This window comes from Dicentrarchus labrax, unplaced genomic scaffold (assembly GCF_905237075.1).
Source record: "Dicentrarchus labrax unplaced genomic scaffold, dlabrax2021, whole genome shotgun sequence".
NCBI classification, from domain to species: Eukaryota; Metazoa; Chordata; class Actinopteri; family Moronidae; genus Dicentrarchus; species Dicentrarchus labrax.
Genome location: NW_026136701.1, coordinates 5,393,892 through 5,417,431, shown reverse-complemented (window position 1 = coordinate 5,417,431; position 23,540 = coordinate 5,393,892). Strand labels below are relative to the sequence as shown.

At 39.9% G+C, this 23,540-nt stretch overlaps 1 protein-coding gene across 3 annotated transcripts in view; it reads left to right on the top strand.

Annotated features, from left to right (window-relative positions):
• ctnnd2b (catenin (cadherin-associated protein), delta 2b) overlaps positions 1-23,540 on the top strand; it is a 164,932-nt gene that overhangs the window by 91,682 nt on the left and 49,710 nt on the right. For 2 of the 3 annotated variants that reach the window (XM_051396501.1, XM_051396491.1), the window contains exons 6-12: positions 726-877; positions 1,145-1,318; positions 3,411-3,556; positions 4,503-4,750; positions 6,057-6,188; positions 9,007-9,250; positions 12,537-12,593. In XM_051396501.1, coding sequence (XP_051252461.1) covers positions 726-877; positions 1,145-1,318; positions 3,411-3,556; positions 4,503-4,750; positions 6,057-6,188; positions 9,007-9,250; positions 12,537-12,593 — 1,153 coding nt within the window. The remainder of the gene's footprint in view (positions 1-725; positions 878-1,144; positions 1,319-3,410; positions 3,557-4,502; positions 4,751-6,056; positions 6,189-9,006; positions 9,251-12,536; positions 12,594-23,540) is intronic. The other variant, XM_051396510.1, reaches the window with a different exon arrangement.

The following is a 23,540-nucleotide window of genomic DNA, read 5'->3' as shown; positions in this document are numbered from 1 at the left end:
TTGGATGTCACTCGCTGCTCCTCCTGTGCTGGATTGTACAGAGGAATGCAGAAGAGAAAGAGAGGTATGAGAGCACGACAAAGGAGGTGATAGAGAAGACAGAGAAGGAGTGTGTTTTAAATGGAGGTCAGCAACAGAGTGAGATTTAAGGGTCACAGAGCATGAGAGGAAAAGAGTGGAAAGGGGCTGGAATAACATAGTGGGTAAAAAGCAAATGGGTGTCTCGAATTTATTCTATTTCAGCTTCTGTTCCCTTTTCTTCTCTCTCCGTCTCTTCATTTCAAGGTCTGCTGCAAACTGAAATATTTGTTGTGTTCACATTCACTCTTTTCCCACGAAAAAGAAATACCTTGTATAACATGTGGGACGTAAACTGGGTTACAAAACGCCTTCAAGGCCACGAACAGAATAAATCTTTACACAAAGATGGACTGTTACAGAAGTAAAAGTCGTCTGGAAACAGTTACATAAAAGCAGCATGACAGAAGTGAAACCAAGTCTTATGGTGGCTTTTGACAGGGATCAAAAAGTTAGTTTCAAACCACGACACCTCATTTTACTTTCTCCAAAGCCTGTTCTCTCACAGAAAAGGCAGAATTGATTGAATTCAGATAAAAGACCCAACACTTGTGTCTAGCCAACAAATATTTCTTCACAGCAGAGGCTTAATGTTTCTCATTGCCCTTTAGTACTCTGCTAATTCTTCTCTTCTTTTTTTCCACCAGGACAAGGACTTCTGTCTCAAAGCGCTTTGCAGCTCAACAACCAGGATGCCTATGCAGCAGCTGGTTACCATAGTAACCAAGGGCTGGCACTTGGGGAGTCAGTCACGGGCCGCAGCGGGCAGGTTGGAGGGGCTGTTCACATCTACAACCAGGTAAACACATACACCTTTTATTCTGTCCACTTCCCTACTTCATTTCTTTCTCCATCCCTCTGCTTCTTTATCCTTCCTTACTTTCTACTCTTCTTCTTTTCTCGTCTCCCATCCCGTTCTGTGTTCTCCTGATCTCTTCACTCTCCCCACCCCCATTTATTTGTACGTCCTTTGTCCACTCTCCTGTTTCTCCTCCTTCTCTTTCCTATATCCTCTCCCCATCTTCCTTTCCATGTCTCACCTTTCTTCTCGCTCTGCCCTCTCCAGGTGACATCCAGCCGTGCAGCTGCCCAGTTAGTGGGATCAGACTCTCCCTCCCAGTCCCAGAGAGACTCATTTGCCCAGCAGGCCCATGGCAGCGCCTTCCACATGCCCACTGAGGGAGGACCTGCACCTGCTGGACCACCCATGTATTACTCCTGTGCCACTTTGCCTGCACAGGTAGAAATCCCTGAAGAGATTACTGCGATGCTTCACTTGTCGTCTGACGGATACTTTCTCTGCTCCTCTCAGTGGCACATTATTGGTGGAAGCCTTGACACTGCTATAACCCCTTGGAACCAAAGAGTTTTACAGTTACTAAGTGCCTGTTGTATTGATCGTATTATTCCTTTTACATCATGGGAATGTTTTACTGAAAATCTATCTCCTGAGTAACAAATACTGACCCCTGTGGGCTTGAAAGTTGGCTCTGTAAAGTTTGCACTCTCCTCCTTTGCAGAGGTTGGCAGCTATGTATATCTTGGATTCACAACAAGTACAATGGAGTCCAATGGCGAACCTTGGCAGAATAAGCATCAAAACATCTATTGAAAACGTCTCTCCACATAATAAACCACTTCTCCGCTGTTCATCTGTGCGCTCAGTATGACGGTTCACCAATGAATGGCTAAAAGTGCTACTTCCAGCTGAAATTCAGAGCTAAAGTAGAGGAAGAAGTCTTTTTTGTGTGGATTTGCTTGTGAGGGTGCAGTAGTCTAAATCCTTTGCGCTCAATTTCGGTAGTTAATGGTTTTTAGAAAGTTATTAGACAGGAGGCGATGGTGCAAATACATCTCCTGAATAAGCTGTGTGAACTTTTTGTAAGTAAGAGAGTGAGCTAACAAGCTTCCTAACCATCAGTTAGAAAGCTAGCTAGCTAGCAGTAGTGAAGTAAAGTAGTCCCTCCATCACCAAGGCAGACACAGGGCTGAACTTCACTGTGCCACTTCCCGGTGGGATCACAGCCTTTAAAATGAGGTGAATTTAATTGCCACCTGTGATCCTCTGCAAATAACCAAACTACAAAGGCACCATGCGTGCAGTATGCAGATACAGTGCAGTATCTGGAAACCATTTTGTTTTGGAGATGTCCCTGGCTTAAAAGGAAAGTCATGTCCCAGACTGAAGAATTTCCTATCCACACACAAATGCAACATGGCAGTTAGGGCTAACGCAAAAAAATCATCAATGGAGGAATCCCATTAATCAGCCATTAACCAGCAGATTTAGCAGAACGGTCCACCAAATCTCTGTTAAATTAGCTGTCACTATTTGACACATCCTGCTAAGATTTTCAAAAATATTTGGTGCGCTTTGGTGACAGGTGTTAAAATCTGTGAACCATTAAACAAATCCTGCAAGAATATTGTATACTGACCAAACAGAGTAAACTCTCACATGTTAGTCTTGGCTTGCTGAGGGTTACACCACTCTTTTGGGTGAACTACTTCACCTCCAAAGTATTATTTCAATTTGTGGCCGATATTGAGTGCTTTATACACAGGCTACCTCAGTGTGTACTGCTGTGGTAGCCAAACTGTGCTGACTCTTCATCTAACCTAAATTACTGCTGTCGTTGTTGCGATTTCTTGCAATTAGTACAATGGGTTAATTAGATATTATTACTGTTATTATTATTAGAACAGGCAGTTTCTCTGGTAGGGTCAATTCAGCAAATTTGTATTAAATTCCGGCCTCTTAGGTGATTTTCTCTTTTATTGCTCATTTTGCTGCACTGCGATGAATTCTGGGCTCAGAGTTTAAGATTTTAAGAACGCTGTGTTGAATTGAATATGTCTTTGAATTCATTTAAACAGATTTACCGGCACTGTTCCGCCGTATCAGAAATTGGCAGCATCCTCACTTCAGCATGTCTTGACCACGCTCATCTAAGTTAATGGAGTGTTTAAAATTATATCTTTAGCTCTGTAACTGCAAGACCTCGCAAATATTTCCTCAACTTATTTCCCCAGTTGGAACAAATTGAAAATGCATGTTTAGAATTCTGAGGGAACTTCATTTGGCGGCCTATTGCTCGCAGTCACAAGTTCATTTGGTTATAAAAGTTCACAGTCATCCCTTCATGTTTGGTCTGATAACTCCAAGCTCTTCATCAGGATGTTATCACAGATTAGAGTCACTGCTCTCTGGCTTTCCAGCTCCGGGGGGAGTTGTTCATTTCTCTGAAAATAATGATATGAATAAGAGGAGTAGATGAATATTTAAAGTGAGTGACATTCCCCTTTAATGGAGTCCAACTCTTCTATTGCAGCGGGTGAGCTCCCCTCTGCAGGCGGTAGGATCCCCTACCAAGCTCCAGCGCCTGGGATCAGCGTCCTCTGACATGCCCAGCTACGCCACGCTACAGAGGGTGTCCTCGCCCAAACAGTCACCCAGCCGACTCGCCAAGTCCTACAGGTGGGTTCAACTTCAGTCTTTAATAAGGAGCACATTATGTAAGAATTTTACTGCTCCCAGAGCACAAAAGAATACATCTGCACAGGGTCGATGCGGTTGTTGATCAATAGCAATGACTCAACAGTTACTTCACCTTGTGCTGAGAGTTCTGGCTTCTGAAAAACACTGGTAGTCTGTTTCACAGCAAAAATCTCCCTGCATGTCAAAGTCCAGTGCCAATGCTTAGGTATAGTTTTACATCATGCCTCAGCATGAAAGGAATGCTTAAACCAACTCAAGTAGCACTGCAACAAGCAGTACAACAGATGTACTGCAAATGTTTGAGTACTATGTAAATGAAGTACAACCTATAGCTGGTCTCTGTATAAATCTCTGTCCCTATACCACTCTTCTAATAGCTTGGATTTTGGCTGAATGCGCTGGGCTCACACATTTTTGGGTGATGATTTGGAAATGTTTCAAAGATAGTCTTTTTCTGCAACTGATCTGCCAAAAGACGATTAAAGGCACTACCGTAATGGTCTTTGATGAAGCTCCTGAGGCACAAATTTGACTGCATATTGAAAAAGACATACAGTGTTGCACCCCTAATAAAGTAGCAGATTGCTGGTGGGCCAGTCATCACAAGCTCATGCTGTGTAGCCAAATGTTATTCAAACCCACAGAGCTTTATTTAAATTTTTTGTGGAAATCCCAAAATTTCCAAAGATACCAAACTATGTCTACGTCTATATTCTATACTATATTCTATGTCAGGCTGAATTTAGGGCGAATGTGTGCAAACATTATGCACAAGACTATAACCCAATCAATCAATAAATCAATCAATCAATCTGTAATACATGTATTTGATGGAATAGTGCAGCCATAAAAAACATAGATTCTTGGGTTGGTCATATAGTTTTAATCAAGACAAACCAAACTGTTCCATTTCCTCTTCCTGCAGCACATCATCGCCCATCAACATGGTTGCATCGGGTGCTGGCTCCTCCTCCCCTATCGCCATGGTAGCCTCCCCAGGGGGAAACCACACCTCGTCGCCCATCCACCAGCTGAGCTCGGTGGTGGGCAGCTACGCCACCCTGTCGCCCACCAAGCGTATGCTGCATCACATCGGACCAGACAGCTACAAGATTTCCCACGAGCTGTATGCCAACGCAACCCTGCAAAGGCCTGGTAGCCTGGCGGGTAGAGGTCAAGACAAATTTATGATTACTTTTTTATGCATGGATGTGTGAATTGTGTTTCATCGATTGTCCATTTAACATTTATTTTAAATATACTTAGTCATCTCTAGCCATTGGGTTTAAATTTCACCAATTTGTTAGTAAATAAGTTGTAGCTTTTTGTCTTTTGGTTCTTACACTAGAACCAAACTGACATGCATCTGCCATACAGTAACATTATTACTTATTCTTATTACTTGTGCAATTTCTGGATTCTTTTTAAACAGCACTTAGTACAACCTCACTTTCTGTTTAATTTAAATTCATATTTTAAATTATTTTTATGACCATTTAGTCTGCAAGATTATGAATTATGGGGTTTCTTCAGGGCCCAATATTTCCGAGGCAGTTCTATTATGTTTGTTCATGATAGCTAAGGTCACACAAACCCACTTTCAAACCCACTTTCATTCATGTGTAATTGGTATTCAGAACAAGGACTGGGAAGAAAACACATATTAGGAAATATTTTATTAAATAGGTTTGAGGTTTTGGCTTAAATGTTTTAGACTGCAAATGTATTCATTAACAATTCATGAATGAGATTCATTGTCTCCACTAAGGACCCTAAAAACTCGTTTAAAGTGCAGAGTGTGGGCTATAATGCATCTGTGTTACTGTAATTTAGAGGTGAACAATTCAAACTATAATATTTATAATTTGATTACTTTCTAATTTGCACCACTTAAGTACAATATCAACTGGGTCCTGCATTATTACACATGTTGTGGCCCTGCGTCAAATCTAGCTCCACCACATTTATTATTTCAGTTTATATTGTACCCACATGGTGCTTTCTCCTGATAGCGTTCCAGTTTAGGAGCACTGGTTGGTTATTGGGTGTCGGAGACAGTGTGGAACATACATAGCTAATGGAGCAGCTAGTACGGGTGTATTCAAATATGAACAGATTATTCCGTGCTCTGCTCTTTTTCTCTTTTGAATGCTTTCATATTTGATTATTTTAGGTACATAGCTAAAATATTATGTTATGTTATTAATAGATGAATATATGTATATGGAGTATAAATAACAATAGAAGACAATTTAACACAAAAATGAAGCAATCTAGAGTATTTAAAACAGCTTCCGGTGTAGGCCCAGATATTAACCTATTTGGCTGTGTGCACTGTACTTTACCATCATTATCATAATTTTTCTCTCACTTATTGACATCCCCAGGAATTCTAGTTAACCATCCAACTATTCATTCACTCATCCACCTACCTATCCATCTGTCAGTATATGTAACCTCCATATTCCCTGTTTTCCAGGCTCCAGAGGTTCCTACAGCAGCCAGCACAGTCACCTGGGCTCTGAGCTCCGACCTCTGCAGTCTCCTGAACACCACATCGACCCAATCTACGAAGACAGAGTCTACACCAAACCCAACCTTAGAGGACAAGGTAAGCTGAAACATGACATCACGCCAGAGTTTATGGAGGTTTGGGAGTTAACACATGGTAAGAAGAAGGTTTTAAGAACAAGATGGAAATGAGTTGGGAAAAGAGGTACCGCTTGAAGTCACCCCAAAAAAGGCGTGATAAGTTGTTATTGATATTGATTCTTAATGATTAATAAATAATTATTAATATATATCAACAGTTAATAAGATAAACTGTTGGGTTATTAGAAGATGCAAAAACGTATTGGGTTCTCATTAAAAAACATTGCAATGAAGTCATACGGTAACGTTTCATTGGAATTCATTGATAAAGGGTTATCTCAGTTTGTTTTTTTTAACTAACCTATTTAACAAACTGGCACATAGAGTTTGAAAGATTTTGGCATTTACCAAGCAGGGGAAATTAATAACGTTGAGTTTGAGCATTATGGGAAATGTAGGAACGTTGTTGGTGCTTGGGACTAAAACTCTAATATCTTGATCTGTGCTGCTTCTAGTTTGAAGATTCCTAACTTTGTTGAAATGCAGCAGCAAATAACTGGAGTACCCTTTAAGAGGAGAATGAATACGAGCCAAAAGCATGTTCTTACCTAGCGACCCAAATTGCTTAGAACTGAACAATAAAGCATTAGTGAATTACTTATTAACCATTAATAAAGCCATTAATTGTAAGTGGTACCGAAGAGGTAGAAAGAAGAGGGGAAAGGAAGAAGAATCATAAAATATATTGGAGTGAGACTGTAAACACAGAAATTAGCCTAAAATAGTACAAAATTATAAATAGCTGCAGTGTGCTGTAAATCACCCACTGAACCATTAAAATCTAAAAATAAAGTGGACATCACATGATACACTGAATAAAGTGACATCAAACCAATACTGAGAGAGCAGAAAAGACACAGCCTGGTCCAACTTAGTAGATAGGTGTTTTTAATGGTGCCGTGTTATATTAAAGGCTGCTGTACATAAGAGATTTCCTCGTCCCATCTGATCATGTAGCACTATTTACCAGATCAGGTAGGCAAATCCAATTGGGGTCTCAATGGCAATTTGTCTCTCAGTCACAGTCTGTTAACTAATTAGTTTCGAGGCTGAAAATTAATCTCAATTAATCCCATGGGCGTTAGCTTGGGTGCTTTGAAATCAAAGCAAATCAACCGTGTCCTAAAATGTTGTCGACGCTGTGCCGGCAGTTTGGTCGCCTGAACGGTGAATGTTGCTGTATAGAGAAATACACAGAGAGAGGAATATGAAAGAAAATCTCACCATTTTTCCAAAAGGTTTTGTTCCAAAAAAGAAAGATTCACACTAATACAAAATGTTGGCTCCCTGTACACACTGATAGGTCACTTTGATGCATCAAAATAACTCAATCCTCATTGTGCTTGTGAATGTAAGTCACGACAGAGGCACTCTCATTGTCAAAGCTTGTTTTTTTTTTCATATTGACTTAAGATCTGCTGTTTTCTGTGCAACACAAAGCAGCTGTTGAAGCCTGACTATGTTTCAGGGTCAGTTCAAATAGTTTCAAGATAACAGAGCTGGAAACAAGCAGACAACACTTTACACCCGACTTCACATCTCAGGTGAATTTCCTCGAGCCTTGTCAAGATTCCTGCAGTTTTGTAGTAGTAACGTACACACAGATACACACACAGACTGACCCAGCTCACCTCCCTGAGAGCGAGCCGGTGTATAACCGTGCTGACTATCATGCCCACATGGTGTCTGAACTGTTGTCCAACGAGAAGACAATTCCTCTCTCTGTTTGAGACCGAGAGAGGAGGTTTGCTGCTGTGGTGAAGCTGTTATGGTGTCCTAATGTCTTGAAGGTCCAGTGTGTAGGATTTAGTTGTGTAGTTGCAGATTACCACCCCCTCACCTCACCCTCACTTTCCAAGTATGTAGGAGAATCCACAGTGGCCAATGTTGAAACATGGTGGTTCAACATGGCGGACTCTGTACCAGAGGACCCGCTTCCTATGTAGATAAAAATAGCTCTTTGGTGCCCCAAACCCTCACTGTGTGGCAATTAGTGCAGGAATTTGATTAAATGTAAATATGTTTGGGAACAAACTAAAACAATATAAACAAAAAATATAATAAGTTGTTGAGAGTTGGAGGAGATGATTAATACCACTCTCATGTCTGTATGCTAAATATTAAGCTTTTGTGGTAGCTTAGCCAAGTGGAATCAAATAATCGTTTGTCATTAACGTAATGGAAATATGTATGTTTTATCAATTTCAAGTTAATTCAACTTAACTCAGTTTAGCTCACAGCCCATTTTTGCCCCGGTCCCTCCTAGCATGTTAATCTGCGCTTGTTTTTTAATTGTCATCTTGAAAAGAACCTTTTACAGGTGCCTGTGAGTTTTATGTGTGACCTATGGAGTTTATTGTTCTTTATTATTTTTTGCACGACTATTTGATTTGACTGTTTCTGTCTGTTTTTTTGTGATATTTTTCAAAAGAAAAATCATTTGCTGAGTTCACCTTTTCACCTGTAGTTTCCCCCTCGTTGAGTTGTCTCTGCAGTTTGTCATATTAATTTGCGTTTGAGTGTTTTATTTCATAACTTTTTTTTTGCTTCTGTCCTTTCTGCTTTTTTCTTCTGTGCCGTTTTGTTCCATCGGTGCTGGTGTTGTGTTCTTCTCACTGTGTGTATGTGAATCCTCGTGTTGGCCCTGTGTTTGGTTTCAATTTTTTCTTTGCCCGCTCCCTGCCCCTCCTCGGCTGCATCAAACCCAGTGGTGAACCAGTTGTACCAAGAGGTCCTCAACTATCTGCTCTTTCCCTACGCTCCTCTACCCACTTTAGCCCCGCCTTCCCCCGGTGTCGACCCAATCCCCTTGCAGCGAACGGGAAGCCAGAGTGCCACAGCCACCTTTCAGAGAGGCAGCTTTGCCACAGGAGGCGGGGCGGCTGACTATGCCAACCCGTACCGCACTCTGCAGTTCTGCCCATCCACCGAGTCGCCTTACAGCAAGTCGGGCCCCGCCCTCCCCCCTGAGGCCGCCCTTGGCCGATCTCCATCAGTGGACAGTATCCAGAAGGACCCAAGGTGAGGAAAAGCAACAAATTTTTATTTAGAATCAGCTCTGGCTTGTTGATGAAGCCCTTTGTTCTGCTCCCTTTCCACTTTCACTGAACCTACTGAGGGCCAGATTCACCAAATTAAACATAATTATACAAGAAGGTGTAAACAATATCAATAACCTGAAGACATTAAGTTATAAAAGTGAAAAAGAGTTTGATTGCAATCCACAAAAGAGTGTCAAAGTTGGATGTGTAACACAGTGACACCTAACAGTTTGTAGCACCTCAACAGATAATTGACCGTCAGGATTTGACGGTCCACTGCACTAAAAGGCTGGCTGAATCTGGGCTTTAGTATGAGGCACACATCACGCTACATCTTTCACTGTCCTCTCTAGTTTGCCTGGTGTTGGGGCTTGTTCACACTGCCGTATGAATGCCTGCGCGCACCTCTAGGTCCAATTTAAAAGTTTGCTATCGCTGTTAGGAGTGGAGTGCCTCTCTGTCAGTGACAATTCTGTGCAGTAGGCAGACACAGTTCATCTGGAAAGTGCATGAAGTCTGCTTTTAGAGCAAGAGAGCTCTGTGTACGAGCGTGGGTGTGTGAGAATGAGGGAGAGAGACACAGTGACAGATAGACAAGAAAAGAGAAAGAGAGACAGACACATGCAGAGACAGCGTAATAGCTGTTTTTATCATTCTTTTGTCCTAGTTACAATCAGGTTTGAAATACTATACCAGTTGTGTCTTGGTTTTTTTTTTCGTTTCGTCCTAGCCTCTGCTTTTGACTAATGACTGCACAGACATGCTGTCACAGATAGAAGCAGCCTAATTAAAGTTGAAGTGTCTCTCTTTGTGACATTTCAGCTCAGGTGTAAGCAGGAGATATATATTTATGCTCAAATTTAATACTTTTAATGAGGAAGTCACTTTGTGCTGAACTGCTTATTTTATGGTAACATTTGGAAACAGAAGAGTGCTTTTCTGTGCCGTTAGGATAAGTGACTCCTGTTGTTGTCGTTGCCATCGCTCTTTCCTCCACCCATTGTCCAAGTGTTTATTTCTCTTTGCACATTGCACTCACATTGTCTGTTTGTTCAATCTATAGCTCCGGCATCATTGTTGTGTAGCTTCCAGCATCCACACATCTGCACCGCTACATGTAAAGGACTGACCTGTGCTGCATGGCATTTTGCTTTACCTTCACAACATGCACAGTCAGTGCTAGCACTGTCTATATGAGACAGTGCTAATTGAGTAGCTTGTTGTCCACATTGCGTAAAGGGAGGGTCCCCAAAGATAATGACTGTACAGGAACATTGTGATCCTGCAGTTGTCAAGTTATACTGTGTACAAGTTTGCTGCACTGCTGCTGTTCTTGCAGCTCAAAGAGGAAAAAGCATTTTATTATATATTAAATAATATTTATTATATTATATTATTTAAAGCTGTAGTAGGTAACTTTTATTAAAATAACTTTGTCATATTTTTTTAAAAGCTGTTTCTATATCCTGACAGTAGTACATGAGGGGGAAAAAAATCCACCACGCCTGAATGAAAACAACCAATCAGAGCCAAGAAAGATTGTTGGATTTTCTCATTCCCAGGTTGCCGATGCTTTGGGTCCCAAAGCCTCCACCAACCCTAAGCAACCTAATGCCATTAGGAGCACTAGGAGGAGCCAGAGGAACCAGATTTTTTTCACACATTATCTGTCTCATGTACTACTGTCAGGAAATAGTCAATGTTTCAGCAAATATGACAAAAGGTCATTGTCATAAAAGTCACCTACTGCAGCTTTAAAATTTGTGTCAACAAATCCCATAAAGAGACCAAAACCAACAATGTGTTAGTCCATTTCTCAACAATTTACGGCTTCCATTCGAATCTTTGGCACTTAGCCTAAAGTCTATTTTTTCCTGCTGAAGACATATGTAAAAACAGGTCCAGATGTACAGTTTTGTTTAAAAAAAAAAGGCTCAGTAATATCTTAAAACAACTGGTCACTAGTTTTTACCTAAAGTGGCAATATTGCATTTGATAGGGACCATTTCAGCTGTGGATTAATCAGAATTTTTCTTAAGGGTATTTACCATACCAGGATGGTGTACTTGGGATTGAGGTAAACTACAGCGCCAGTGTTCATCATAATGAAGGAACTTATCACCCAGTGTAAGTGTGGAGAACAACAGAATAGAATAATATATATAACTTGTTTAGGATCAATTCATTGTTGGATTTGGTCTTGTCACTGGATTTGTTGACAACAACAAAAAATACAGAATATCACCAGCCTTATTCTTTTAACACATTAACACGCCCAGTTTTTTCTGATATTGGCAAATTGGCCAAAGTAGCTGTTAAGTGCTAACACCACAAACATTCACATTGGATTATTCCTACATACTTTATTTAGGCATCATGAATACATATCCTGTGAATGAAGATTTAGGGAACTAGCATATTAAGAAAACTGAAGTGATCTTCTGAGTATAAAAGATGAACTGATATTTATTTAAACATCTTCAGGTGAGCCGCCGTTTATTCATCATGTGCCACCACCTCAGTTAATGCAGGAAAAAGTAGTTGCTAAAAATAATGTAGGTATTTTGTGTCTTGTCTTAAACTAACCTACACATAACAGGCTTAGCAGCTTAGCTTGTCATTTACTCACCATTTAGCTTGTCTGGTAAGTCCTGCTTTTCTGAGATAAAGCACACAGAAAATTCAATAAATGAAACATGAAAGATTTTGTCATCTTTGTTATCATTCAACAGCTAAGTTGACTAACAGGCCAACATGATTTCATATATGAGAGAATAGCAATGTTTATATATACCATATGCCATTCTAAAATAATCTAGGTTTAATTAGGATGTTGAAGTAAGGTCTTACAGGTGAACCTTGGTCGTTTGAAACCTGATTTTCAGCTCGCTGTCATAAAGTACTCTGATAATTGGCTCTAAAATAAAATGCTCCACTATGCAGCAGCCATGCCCTAAACATCCAGTTCGGTGCATGCATCTGCAAAGAATAAGGCCATGCCCAGTTTGTTTTATCCTCAGACCCTCTCTTTACCCAACATATCCACCATCTCCCCACCACCCGCTCTAAGTGCATGTCCTTCACCCTGCCCACCTTCTCCACCATTGCCTGATAACCAAATGTTGAGAGAGAAAGACGAGTCTAGTGGCTACATACTGACTTCTATTTACTAATCATCACTAATATGACGGTTATTGAATAATTTGTTGCCAGACAGCCAACAAATACCTCTCTCTTGTTTCTCTCTGCCTGTCCCCCCTCGATAGGTACGACCCCGAATTCCTTGTGTGGAATCAAAATCAAGCCGAGCAAAGAATGACAAAGTAATCCAACTATTTATTTATACATATATTCATTCTGTCTATCTATCTTACCTTTGTCTCATTCACTGAATCCTTCCATCTTCTCTATACGACACCAATATCAGACGCAGATGTTAATGTTAATGGCAGCATGACATTTCACATTTGTATTGTCACCCATTTAGTGCTTTATTAAACAAGGACCACTGTTATTTTAGCGTTGTATCAGATCAGAAAACTGATCATTGCATATAGTCAGAATGGCATCCTCTGTGACCTGGCAACGCCAAGAAAGAAGTTGTAATCTTTGAAAAATCGCATCAGTTTTAAGATAGACGCAAAATTTGAGTAACTAATGACCAATTACTGATTGCTTATTTGCCATTTGTAGCAATAAGGCTAACCAAAGCCTTTGTTTTTAGAGTGTAAATATTGCTCATTCTCTCCTTTGGCTTTCCATCTATCCACCCATCCATCCATCCATTTATCTGTCTGTTGATTTATTTGGCCATTTCTTTGTCTCCATTGTCTGTCTGTCTGTCATAGTGATTTCTTAATATGCTTTGTGTCGGTTTATTCATTTGGCTTGCCCAGTGTTCATTTTGGCACATGATTTTGATTGAGTGGCGCTGACCTTCTCATCTCCACCAGAAAGAGAATAAGGGTAGTAGCCAAAATACTGAACTGAGTTATAAGCTAACATCTAGAAGAAGATTAAGATGATAGACAGACAACATTAATCTTTCACTCATTCCTACCAATAGCTTATAAAGAATGTCAACCAACAGTGACTTTAATATTACTCCTACATACTGTATGGGTCTTGATAATGGTATGGTAATTATAAAGGTAGTTAGCGTACCTTTTTGTAAATGCGGGGGTGTTGACCTGCATGTTTTTGTAGTTTGTCCCAGTTGTTTTGTTACAAAAACATTAGATAAGAATACTAGCAGAGATGTAAAATTAACAATACTGAGAGAAACACAACATTAGCTCACAAAACTGGCAGAGACAAAACGTTAGCTAACAAACTGGCAACACACAACAACATAACAATACTGGCTGAGACAAAATGTTAGCTAATAATACTGGCAGGACACAGAACATTAGCTCACAATACTTGCAAGGACAAAATGTTAGCTAACAATACTCAAAGAGACTTAACATAAGCTAACAATGCTGGGGCAGAGACATAAAGTTAGCTAACAATGCTGGCAGAGACATAGGCTGTGTCTCATGCCGCATATTTCCGTCAGTACACTGCCAATGTGCACTGACCACTTACTGCCGTAGTGCCCACTTTCGATGGTTAGTTTTGTCCCAAAAGGAACACTTATGTTAAAACACTTACCGGAAATGTCGAGCGTGATGAACGTAACAAATGCAACACACGTGAACGCGATTTTCGGCCCGCCAAAAATATATGCCGGCTTTTTTTTACAAACATTTTTCTGCACGTTCATTGACCGCTCAGTTCACAGCATGTGGAAACTACGTCGCCTCCGACGCCAACGCTAATCAACTCGCTAAATAATTATGTCGACTTCAGTCAGTGAGGGACATGTAAGTGATGCATTAGACAACAGTACAATGTCTCGTATTACCACCATTACTTACATTTATATGCTTGAGGTGTCGAACTTGTCGTCGCAGCTCCGGCTCCATTATTTAAAATTTTGAAAAACTTGCCAACGTCCCTGGTCTCTCCCCTTCCGCTTTGTAGTCAAGATGGCGCCCGTTCAGTGCGAGTAGGGTCCATCATTCCACACTGAATTTTTTCACCTTTTTTAGGGGGTTATTCGGGTACTTTCAGTGCCCTGACTTTTTGTGTTATCTACACTATATACTTAAAACTAAGTGTTTGAAGTGTGCAAGTAGGCGGAATGAGACACAGCCATAAAGTTAGCTAAGTCATAACATTAATTTGCAATGGGGAGATTGGGGCACCGAGGCAGATCAGGAGTTCTAAAATGTGTGATTTTCAGAGGTGCATGCAGGTCTTGGAATAATGAGGCAGTATTTGAGTTCTTTCACCTGTTTGACATTATTGTTTTATTATGAATAATTTATGAGAATTGTGACGTTTTTATGTCTTTGTTTTGTTATCAAAGCTCCTTAGCCTACTTTTTATTTAGTTTTAGCCTTGCCGTCTGGGAAAAAAGGCTGTCAGCTAATATTTTGAACAGTGTTTTCAAATGAACACTTTGCTTGTCTAATACACCCTGAAGTGACCTACAATATGAATAAATTGGCGCTGTCTGCATCCACACAGTGAATATATGATAACTGAAAAAAAGAACTATAAGGTCATTTCCACCATTTGCACCATCAGCTGGCTCTCTAATGGTACCTTTATCCTACAAAAGCCTCAAACAGATTTCATTTAGCTGATTTGTCGCACAATGGCACAATCTGGCAAATGAAGGCACGTTACTGTGGAGACAGCCTCTTATGAACTCCAACACGTTTTCTCCTTCCGGCTGCTGGTAATTTATGGAAACGTTCCCGCTAACACGAAGAAAAAATTCTGACCCGATCATAAAAGTGCCTCATTTTATTTCATGCTCATAAGCACAGTGAGAATCTCTGATCCATATTCAGTCACAGGGTTGAGAAGGACTCTGTGGGGTGTGTGTTTGTTTGTGTGTGTGTGTGTGTGTGTGTGTGTGTGTGTGTGTGTCTCAGCTCTGCCTGACATCTCCTGACCTTTCATTCATCTCTTCCAGCCTCAGTGGGCCAGTCAGTCAGCCATGCCATCACACTGACAAACACACACACATTGTCTCAGTAACACAAACATATACACACACACCCTTTTCCTTTTTTGGTTTAATTTTCTCTTTGCCCCAGTCTTTCTTTCCATTGTGTTCTCTCCTTTCCCATCTACTCATTCCTTTTCTCAATCTAACCTTTTCCCCACATTGAGGTTAAGGTGGGTTCAACTCCACACACACACTGTTTAATGCCGGTTTTATATGTGTTAGTTTGTAGTTATTTTTATATTTATATGTCAGTAATACTAATACAGTCATACATTTCACTAACATTATTATTTCTGACAGCACATAGCAGTGACCTATGTAACCCTTGATGCCAATCCATGAATGCAAAACAGTATTTCACTGCTGCTTGTCAAGTGCAGTCAAGTTCCTGTGAAAAATAAAAGTATAAACTATTCACAGGATAGAAGTTAAGAGTGAAAACATCAGCTTTTAAAAAGAAATGCTAATCCTGGAAGTTATCAGACCTTTTACTTTGTAAAAATCAATTACCTAGTCTGTCTAGAAAAGAAATAAAACAGAACGTTGCTCTGAAAATGCAGTGTATGCATACATTGTATTTTGACAACATAATATATTAGACCTCAGTATCCAGCTAGCAATGATCAATACTTATCCCTTGAGATCATTTACTAAACAGTAGCTCATGCAAAAGTCCAACTATAGTGCTCTAAAACTGCTTTTATACCCACTCTGAACTGGATGCAGGATCAAACATTGTTGCATGTTGATAGGCACTAATATGTTTTACATCCATTTCAACCAAATTGTCAAAATGACAGAGACAAAAATACAAGATTGATTGGGAGAATGAGTAGTATGGGTGTTTAAAGGGTGGCTGTGGCTCAGAGAAAAGCTTACCTACTAACAGATGAAGCTTTTAGCAGTTTTAGCATTGACATGATGTAGTATTTGGGTCACTGATAAAAGGAAAGAAGGATTAAATCATAACTTCTTGAGGAAACAAATTATACTGTTGTGTAAATGAAGTTATCATTTTGAGAAAAACAGTTATATTTCAGGATAAAGTTGTAATATTGTGCTACTCACAAAGACAAATGATCAACAATAAGAATGAGACAGTGGAGTGGAGACAAAGGACTATGCAGTTCAGGCTTTGACCTTTTTATTACGCCGTTAACGCCTCTGTGCCTCCAACCAGTGCTTCAAAACATGTCTGGTTATGATATTCAGGATAGTGGGACATGGATCTTGTACTACTTGAGAACAGATACCGTGCTACGTAATATTATAATGATAAGAATAGTTATTTACTTTTCATGTAATATTTCCATATAACTTCGAATCTTCCACATTCCTCATTTGACACATGACTCATTGCCCACTCCTGTTCGCTTGTATACGGACGTAATAGTTTTTTCCCCCCTTAAATATAATTTTAAAAAAGTATGACTCAATTCTCAAAATTGTGATGAAATTAGCTTTTTGTCATGCTTTGTTCTTGGTTTTCATGGTGGCCCTAATACTGTTTTTTTACAGGCACTGACCAATTTTCTTGAAGTTGATATTAGATCATTATACAAATGTAAGCATTATAATGATGTATAATGTAGGATTTTCCAATTTGGTTTTTATTTCAGTTTCATCATGAGTCCAAGAAGACATCCAAATAAATCTTAATGACCCCTTAAAGTTTAAAGTAATAAAGTGATCTTAAAGTGTAAAGATTTGATATTAGTCACATAAAAAAAAACATTTTGATAATTAATAATATATAGTTTTTATCATACGTCAGCTGTTTGAGATAATGTGATTATTTGCTTTAATGGAAGAAAACTTTGTAAATTTCGATAAAGAAGATGCATTTAAGTTACTTTACTTAGATAAATTATGTTAACAACTTTTAAATAACTTTGGAGAAATGCTGCATACGAGCGTAACATTAATTTACTGAATGGAATTTGTACAATTAATGTAAATTACGTAACTAAGTTACCGTAACAATAAATATTTGAGTTACTTCTACTCAAATCAAATATCTTTCATGCTTAAATTGTTTGAGTGCATAAACTTAAACGGTTTGGGGCAGTCGGTTTCCTCAAACAGTTTGAGTTGAACTGAAAGAGAGAGACAAAGGAGAGATGATAAAGAAAACGGAGAGAACTCGTGCTACAACAACATTGCAAGGACAATTACATGGACTGCTGAGTTTAACCTGTGTTGTCCATCATTAATCAGTTACTGTGCTAATTACTGTGTCCATCAACCCAACATATTGTAGACACATCCCCGGTGGTCTGTTGCTGCTGGTCTGAGATCAGTTTGTTTGTGATACTAACCAACACAACAGTGGGGTCCTTCCTATTATATTCTAGTTTGCTATAAATACCCTGTCATGTTTTGTTGTTAATCAGCCACCTGAAGTTGTCAGGTATCCTGCTGAAAAGTGAATGCAGTGAGTCAGCACTCTTGTCAATTTATTTTTGATTCCGCTATTCCTGCTTCCTTTCTTTCTTCTTCTTCTATCAGTTTTCTCAGCAGGTTTACCCCACCTGTCTGACTGCCTATCGGGGAATGAGTCACCATACACATCTCCATCCCCCCCTCCCTGACAGTCCTAAGCAGTGGCAACACACGCACGCACACACAAACACACCCGACACAAATCGCATAGTTCGCTCTCTGGTTTCAAATCGCTCCATTCCCCAAAAACCCTGACTCACAGGAAATCCTTTCAGCCCGATATAGCAGTGAGCATCATCTGCCTGCAGCCCTCGCATTACAGCGCCTCGCCCTGCTTCTGAATACATAATTCATAGATCGTTTATTTATTTATTTACCGGCTTTAATTGTTGGTTTGCCCGCATCTCGTATTGTGGTGTAAATGTTTTGGCTGTGGGTGACACCATCGCACACAGTAACGCACACACACACTCTCACACCTAGACAAGTGGTGACGCGAGATAGCCCACCTGGTTGGGTAAGAACAAAGAGTGGATTGACAGTTTGTCAGTACTTTGTCCCAGTCCATTGAGTCACCAAATGAAACATGAGGCTCTCTTGGGGGGGTTTCAGATACACACATGCACACACACACATTCATGTATAAACATTATGCATATGCGCATTTTTGTGAGAGGAAATATATGTCAGTAAATGTCTTTCTTGCACAGGAAATTAGTTATTTTCTCCCCTTTTCAAATACTCCTTTTTCTCCTTGACAGTATATTTCCTCTTTATTCTGACTTCTAAGATTGGAGCCATCTGCAGGACAAAAGGTTAAAGAGATAAAGTTGCAGTCAAACAAAAAAATTGCTTATTTATAGGAAGCACAAAAGTGATAGGGAACAAAAACGAGTGACATTTGGATAAGCAATTTGCTTCAGGTGCCTTGAAGTGAAATTATCTGCAAGATAGTTAAACTGCCTCATTCTGCTTTCTTTCATAAATTCCTGTACATACATATACTATGAGCTATGTTGAAAAGACAACCACATTCTGAGGACGGTTAAAAGATAAAAGCAACATATATAGTCACATTTCAAGTTCGCTAATGTTAGCAAAATGTGAGCTAATTAGCAATGTTACATTTGATGTACAATTGATGATGCTGACTTTAGCTTTCGGATGTAGCTAGCTAGCTAACGATTCATGTAGATTAGTTAGTTTGTTAGCTAGGGGTTTTAGCTGACTTTAGATCCAACTATGTATGTGCCACTTTTATCTCATAACCGTCTTCAAAATGTGGTTGTCTTTTCAACGTAGACAAGCCTAGCACGTAGCATATCTAAGCACAAGAAAGGAGAAAGTTGGTCAAGGTTCTGGGCGAGGCCTGTTTAACTGTTATTGGAGAACAGGGCAAAAAAAAAAAGTTATTATATAATATATATAAAATAAGAAGCTAGTTATGTCACCTGTGAGGATAAATATTCCTAGATAGAAGAAGTTTTCAGGCTAAACATCTTTAAAAATCTTTTGTAATTATCTTACAGTACCCTACTTTATAATTCACTCAAGGGCCATGAAAGTCACTAATACACACTTAAAGTAAGATTTTTCTGTTTTCCAGAGCAGCACTGCTGTCCAAACACATTGCATATTTTTTTCTTAACTCCAACACTAAAACAGTGCAAACATTCCCAGAGTGAACACTTTTGCCCGAAGTTCACAGATGGCTCAGTAGTATTTGCTCATCCTGCTGTGATGTTGTCACACAGTGTTTGGGACTGGGAGCACCATATCCTCCTGTGTTCCCCTCGCTCTGCAACAAGAGGAACACACACTTACACACACAGAGCAAAAGAGAGAGAGATGCTGAGTGAAAAGTAGTACAGCTCCAGGCTAGAGTTAGTGAATGAATGAACCATTATAGTACAGCTTTCTGGGGCAGAACGCACTCAGGAGGGAAGACAGACAGTCTCTTCACTTTATTTAGATTCACTGTGACTGTAGGTCAATTCTCTAAGAGTTCTAGTCTGATTTAGTTTTGTTTAAATTGCAGAACAGCAACACAATGCATGGAATGTCAACTGTAGGTTCAGTTTATCTCAGCATGTTGTCTGTCTGTGTATGCATGTGGAGCTGCGCATTCAATCTATGTTGAATATATACATTAGATTCCTGTATGTGTGTGTGTGTGTGTGTGTGTGTGTGTGTGTGTGTGTGTGTGTGTGTGTGTGTGTGTGTGTGTGTGTGTGTGTGTGTGTGTGTGTGTGTGTGTGTGCCTGCCTGCGGAGCTTCACAGCCTGAGGCCTTGGGTTGAGTTTGATCCACTGTGATGTGCCACTTTCTCTCCAGGGCCACAACTATTCTAGGCCCTGGTTCTGTCATGGTGTGTGTGTGTGTGTGTGTGTGTGTGTGTGTGTGTGTGTGTGTGTGTGTGTGTGTGTGTGTATACTCTTTCCTTTTTTGCATGTTTGTTTCTCACCCATTCACGGCTCCTGTTGTGTGTGCACACAGGTGTTTTTTTCCTGTTCTGGTGTTCTGAAGCATACTTGTATGTTGTTTGTGAGCGTGTGTGGGTGTGTCACACACTCTGTGCCTGCAGGCTGACAACAATTGTTTCCCTTCATTCATTCAAGTGTTAACTGTCCATTCTATTATATGCATAAAGTACCACTTGTGCGTATCTGTGTGTTTTGGTTTGTGTGAAGTTTTTTTTAAATGTGCACGTGCCTGTAGTTATGTGTGTGCCCCCACTTTGACCCCACACACGTGAGCCAAACATTTTGTAGGAAAAGACAGATAGATCGAGCTGGATGAGAAAAATACGTGTTTTTATAATAATTATTGTAGAGTGCTGCCAAAAGTGCCACTTTGGCCTTCAAGCAGTGTTTATTAGTGACACCGATGTGCAGAGAACATCATTGTGTGCTGTTTTGATGAGTTATGAACCTGAAAAGTACTTTTGCAATCTCATTTCACCAGTTCAGTAGCTGCACCTTTCAAGAAAGAGGATGGAGGAACAGTTTAGTGTTGATGGAGCTTCCTGTCAGCTGTTGAATGTTTCTAAAACGGTAACAATTACAAAGGGTATGATAACACTGATTATTCAGTATTCAAAGATATTTTTACTGCACCATGACGTGGTGGATGAACATAACTCAGCTTGTTGAACTCTAGTACCACATTGTTCACCCTTAAAGCTCAGACAGAACTTCAATGTAAAGTCACCTCTGTAAAGGCCTCAGCTTGACTGGAGGGGATCATGTGTGTGTCCGTGTGTGTATCTGTCCGCAACTAATCTCGCATACTGCTGGACCCATCAGCCTCATATTTTCTGTGCATATTTGTGATTGCATGCTCAAGGACCTCTAGTGGTTGCAAGGATTCACATTGTTAGCAACGCCTGTTTTATTGACTGTTCTGTTTTATACTGCCAATGACTGCTGACTCCTCACTGCTCTTAGCCGACTGGTAGCTGATCAACAACTGCTTCAGTTTGGAATCTTGTTTGTGCTATGGACAACATACATACAACATACGAAGTATTCTTTTGTTGGCTTTTTCAAAGTGAAATTTTACATCGCTAGTGTTTTGAAATTGTTCCTGTCCAGATTTACATGCTGAACACACAGCCTGCCCTGCTCTCCTGTTCCCCACCCACATGCCCCCAGAGACACCTGCTGGACATCTGTATCTGTACTCTTTTAGTTTGTTTTTAAAATCACAATGTTATACTGTTTGTGACATTTGCCATGATTCAACAGAACAGACACTGATAAAAGGCAGGCTTGGAAATCCAGTGTATCAGATTGAGTCTGATGCTAAATATATTGTTGCTCAAGCTTGTTGTCTTTATATATTATTTACAGCCGTGAAAGAAGTATTCAAATCCTTTACTTAAAGCAAGGAACTTTCATTTTGTGTTGATTCTGGCAGCCACTGTAGACAAAAGTGTTTCCACTTCCTCCTTTCATTGAAATCAAAAGGAATCTGACCCAGTGGCACGCAGTAATAATAACTAGATAAAAATGACCAATAATCTTGCTGATTGTGCTGGCTTATTTAGGTCACATAGAGGCATCAATATTACATTTTTAATGTATTGTTAATGTTTAGAACATTTAAGCAACACTAACAATAGCACAATGTAAAAACACTCCATTACAAGTAAATGTCCTGCATAATGCTAAAGTACTATCAGCACACTGAATGTATCAGAAGTCAGTGTATTTTACTTACTTATGGATAGTTTAATTTATAACAATGCACTGTATTTCAGAAGCTGTATCCTGTATGTTGTTGTATGTCGAGTATCCATCTGTAAAGTAACTGTTGCTGTGAAGTCCGATATCTTATTCTGAAATGTATTCATGTATTTGTACTTGAATACACTGGTGAAATCTTTTTTGTCGCACTTCACTCTCACACCTCTATCTCCATTAGTGTAATCAGTTTAACCTTTTCAATTTACCAAATGATTACATTAGTGGCTGAATCTGTCTGATAAGTGAAGTCATCTGGTTCACTAGTTATTAAAGAAGCTGTATGTCTACAGGCGTTGTTATCGCTGGTGTCCCACTTTCTAATTACAATGTAAAAAAAAAAACATATTTACACACACACACACACACACACACACACACACACACACACACACAGATCTGACAGCTCGCTCAGCCATAACATTAGATGTCTTATCGGCCAGTTAACCCACGCGGTGACCTTAACAAGGTTATGTCATCTCTAATCATATTTTGAAGCGCACACTGTATGTGCATAACAACATTACGTATGTTAATGCTGAGTGTGTTTGTGTAGGAATGCGCAAAACAGAGGGAAACACTGAGACAAGAGAGCAAAAAAGAAATTGTTAAAGAGAGGGAGGATTTCAAAGAGAGAGAAAAAAATAACCTTTGAAACAATTCTCTCTTCCTTCTCTCCAATTTCCCCATTTTTCAAACACTGGGTTTATCCCATTTGCCCATTATGAAACTTAGAGACAAAAGCTTTCTAATCCTGGCTCTTCTGCACTGCCTTTGATGGCTGGCTGCGTATGCAAGTCAATGAGTGTGTATGTGTGTGTGTGTGCTTGACTACTATATTAGTGTGCTGGATTGCGCGTGTGTGTGTGTGTGTGTGTGTGTGTGTGTGTGTGTGTGTGTGTGTGCTTGGCGTTAGCTACCGCTGCTCTAAGCTGCATCCTGGGTTATCCTACAGCACTCAGTGGTGTGCATGTGTCTGCGCAAATCTGCCAGTGTTTGTGTGGGAATGTGTTTACGTTAGATTAAACTGAACAGAAATTACCTCCGTGGGGACGTTGGGTTGTTGCTGCATCAAGAATAAGATAGATCAAAGAAAAACAGGTTCCACATAAGCAAAAAGGGCTTCTGCATGCAGCTGTCAGAAAAATATACAACAACATGTGTAAAAGTTTCAGTTTCAAAGCAGAAACAGAATGTAGCAATAGTATAAGTATAGCTAAATGAATATCCAGGAAGTATCATCTCCTTCTTCAACCCCCCCTTAGGTTAATATACGACAATGTTAAATCACATGTGGGAATAAAACTTTGCCCCGAACAAAAAGGGGGAAAAAAGATCCAGTCCTAGTTTTAGCTAGTCCCTTGAAACCGTCGCCGTCAAAGAAACGTGCTATTTGATTGCTGTCGGCTACAGATAATCTACATCGATAAGCCCCGCCTCCCCCTCATCCCTCCATCCTTCTCTCTGATCCCTCACCGTGACTTCCTTCTCTCACATCACATCTTTCTCACGTTAATCAT